The sequence below is a fragment of the Solanum dulcamara genome, chromosome 10 (assembly GCF_947179165.1).
Source record: "Solanum dulcamara chromosome 10, daSolDulc1.2, whole genome shotgun sequence".
NCBI classification, from domain to species: domain Eukaryota; kingdom Viridiplantae; phylum Streptophyta; class Magnoliopsida; order Solanales; family Solanaceae; genus Solanum; species Solanum dulcamara.
This window is the reverse complement of record NC_077246.1, coordinates 3217486-3221381: the sequence shown is the minus strand read 5'-3', so window position 1 is coordinate 3221381 and position 3896 is coordinate 3217486. Positions and strand designations below refer to the sequence as shown.

General features: G+C 31.2%; 1 protein-coding gene across 1 annotated transcript; it reads right to left on the bottom strand.

Moving 5' to 3' along the window:
- Nucleotides 1-278: 278 nt before the first annotated feature.
- On the bottom strand, nt 279-2698 carry LOC129870401 (protein kinase PINOID 2). Its single transcript, XM_055945176.1, has 2 exons — nt 2080-2698; nt 279-1205 (listed from the first exon to the last, which is right to left on the bottom strand). Exons 1-2 carry the CDS (start codon nt 2658-2660, stop codon nt 383-385), a joined length of 1404 nt encoding a protein of 467 aa, XP_055801151.1. The 5' UTR covers nt 2661-2698; the 3' UTR covers nt 279-382.
- Between the last annotated feature and the right edge of the window lie 1198 nt (nt 2699-3896).

The following is a 3896-nucleotide window of genomic DNA, read 5'->3' as shown; positions in this document are numbered from 1 at the left end:
TTGGAGAACACACCCACGAACAAGCTAACTATTGGGCTTCAAGGCGATAAATAGTCATACGATATGGATGACACACAATGTATCTTCATATAAGCACATGAAATGATCGACCATGTGGAACTTAGTTCAGGAGGTTTATGAGAATCATGTGAAGCTTAGTTCGATAGAAGGATATTGATGGATGTGTGATTGATCGTTGAGATGTAAGTATACTCCAAAATAGTGTGAGACCTTTCGGAGAAAAATCGTCCGAACTTTATCTAAAAGCAGATAATGTTAAAAGAGAAACATGTATATGAAAACAACTAGCTATTTTCTTCATGTGATACATGATTACAACTTGCTATCTTGTTAATTAATTACCCTAAACTATTTACAATGTTTAAAAGTAATCAAAATACTGAGGGATTTGATAAGGTTCTTCCCTTTGTTTCTTGCTCAATTTTGGAACAACAGCAGCACCTCTAACACCCCTCATTTTCACCAAATCATTTGGTACTTCTGGTGGCTTAATTGACCTAATCAAAGCCCAATTTACACCTTTAAAGAAGTCATGTTTCTTGATTTCAACAGAACCTTGTAAACTCCCAATTCTCTTCTTGGGATTCTTCACAAGTAATCTACAAATCAAATCTTGAACTTTCACCATTTCTTCATACTCTCTGCTGCTACTTATCGCGATTCTTGGGAATGTCAATGGTTTCTTCAGTATGTTGACGAGCGTTTTCTCATTATTCTCTCCTTTAAAAGGGGTGGTACCGAAAATAAGTTCATACAGAAACACCCCTAGTGTCCACCAATCTACTGCACTTCCATGACCCTGCCCTGAAATCACCTCAGGGGCTAAATATTCATGTGTTCCAACGAATGATTTCGATCGAGCATTTATAGGTTCAGCAACAATCTCTTGATTCTGTTCTTGGATTTCATGTTTTTGTTCTGTTTTTTGTGATAAGAAACAGGATAAGACTGGTTGAATTGGCATAGCACAATAAGAATTTCTTGGGGTTTTGACAATGGATTTTGTTGTTTTCGACTTTATCAGTGTTGGAACAACTTCATCACATTTAAAAGAAAGATCAAAATCTGAAAGCATAATGTGACCATCTGATCTTACAAGCACATTTTCTGGCTTTAAATCTCTGTATACAATTCCCATCATATGGAGATATTCTAATGCCAATAGTATTTCTGCAGCATAAAACCTATAAATAAAAAAAACAAAATCACATAAGATAAAATAACAACATACTTAGGGTAGTATAACCCCACAAGTGAGGTCTGGAGAGGGATAGCATGTATACAGACCTTATTCCTGTCTTGGGAAGTAGATGGATTGTTTTAGATAGACTCTCGACTCAAGAAAAAACATTTCAAAGTAGTTCGAAAAAAAAATTATAATGAAAGTGAAGAAGTCATGGAAATACTAAAGATGTCACAAGATAAAGTGGCTATTATTAAAAGCTTGGCATAAAAGCATAGAGGTAAAAAGACTATCAGCATGTTTGGATAAGCTTTTTTTTTTTTTTAAAGAAGTTTATAAGCTTGGTAACTCAATTTTTTTTGGCTTATAAGTTATTTTAGGTAAGCTAAGCAATTATTTTTTTGGGCTTATTTTAAACACACAATAAATTTAAGTTGGTCAGTCAAACATTCAAAAAAAAAACTAAAAATAGGTTATAAACAACTTATAAGCTAATTCAAACAGACTCTATATCATATATAGTTTTAAAAAAATTGGTTAATTGATAAATAATTAAATGTGTTAGTAAAAAATAACAAGAACTAAACAATAAAAATGTTCTATAACGGATCGATGGATCAAGAGTAATTATGAATAATTTAAGTTAAATATATTGATAGTGTAAATATATGTTTATATTACCAAAGTAGTTTAACTAGTTATAGGAGTGACCTTAATGTTTTTTTCTAGATAACCGATCAATATAATTAAGAGTTTAATTTATATAAACTATCGGTATAATAATTGTTTAATACCATCAAAATAAATGCAATTATCTTTAAATAGTTTTATGTTGTCCGCGTATATAACTTAAAACTTGAAAATAAATAACTTACTTAGCAGAGGAAATGGTGAAACGTTTTCCGGTCTGCCGTTGGCGGACGGCATGCAAATCTCCGCCGGGACAATACTCCATAACCAAACACGAATAATGTGAAGCTTCAAATTGTGCATACAAAGTAGGCAAAAATGGATGATCAATAATCCCCAAAATCTCCTTCTCCATTTCCGCTCTCTGCAATTTCTTCCTTATCTCAACAGCTTCTCTATCCACAACCTTCATAGCGTAAAAACACTGCGGTAAACCAACAACCGGATTTCTAATTTCACACAAGTAAACACTACCGATATCGCCGCCGCCGACACGGCGGAGTAATCGGAAATGCTCGAGTTTGATTTGACCCGATTCGACCCGGATCCGTCGAATGAGTTCCCAAGGGATTTGATTTGATTTGTGTGGTTTGTGTGAGTTGGAAAAATAGGGGTTTTCATTGCAAATTGAAATTGAGCTCCGGCGACTACTGAAACTACTGAGATTAGTACTACTCATCCAACTCCGGCGACTGGATTCCGGCATTGTTATTGAAGAAGAAGCCGTACTGTCTTTATCGGATTCGTCTCGATTTGTGGTGGCCATTATGGTAGAGGGAAGAGCACGTTTTTGAGTTTCCTTTCAGCTTTCTCAGGCTTTATATATATATAAAGATTTTTTTACTATTCACTTTGTATAGTATTACTTGTCCACGTTATCTGTTTTAATTTTTTTGAAATAATTATTCAAAAGTGTAAATTATTACTCTTATCCTTGAATTATTAACAATTTTAAAAGCATCATTTTACTTCACTAACTAAATTTAAATATACTCTTGATTTTATAACATAAGTGAAATGCACTCCTGAATACTCGTCAAGTTTTGGGTGTTTCAACAATTCTTTTGGATTGTTATTAAGAGCATCATGCTTCTACAAAAGTTTGAAACCACTTGTTATATCATGTGATAAATTTGGATGTGTATCAAAGTTTAGTTAGTCAAATAAAGGAGTGTTTCTAAGGTTGTCAATAATTCGAAGACGAAACTAATAATTTGCACTAAATTTAGGGGTGTTTACGATACTTCTCTTATATTTTTTTTGCTAAGATGACACATATTTTGAGACGAAGAAAGTATATATATTGTAAATACTTTATCTTTTTGTTTTAATATGTTTGGGTTCATTTGAATTAAGAGGGAAATTTTCAAAATATTGTATATATTTAGAAACTATAAAAAAAATACTATAAATAATAGTTAATCATACAGAATATTTAGAGAGTATTTGAAAAAGTTATGATCAAAGAAAATATTTAAATAGTAACTAAGAGTCTGGTTGAAATTATTAAATTTATTGCTTTTATTGTAAAAACACTTTATTTCAAAGTTAAGAGCCCGTTTGAATTGACTTATTTTAGGTGTTTTTAAGTTAAAAATAATTTTGTAACGTTTGAATAAAATAAAATACAATACTTATAAGCATTTATTTTTAAGTTAAACATAATAAAAATAAGCAAAAAGTCAATCCTCTAAATTCTGTCAAACACTAAAAAAATAATTAAAATAGCTCGTAAATCCATCAAAACGGTCTCTAAAACAAATACGCCATATTTACATAAAATCAAATAATATCACGTCAATGGTTAAATTTAATGTGAAAATATATGTTATTTAATCGTTGTTATTTTGCAATGAAAATATGTATGAATAAACATGTGTCTTACATTTATATTTGGTGAAAAATACATTATATTGGTGAAGTATGTGTTTAGTGGCGGAGGTAAAATTCTTATCGAGGGGTTCAAGAAAATAAGTAAGCAAATACTGATAGTATTTACAAA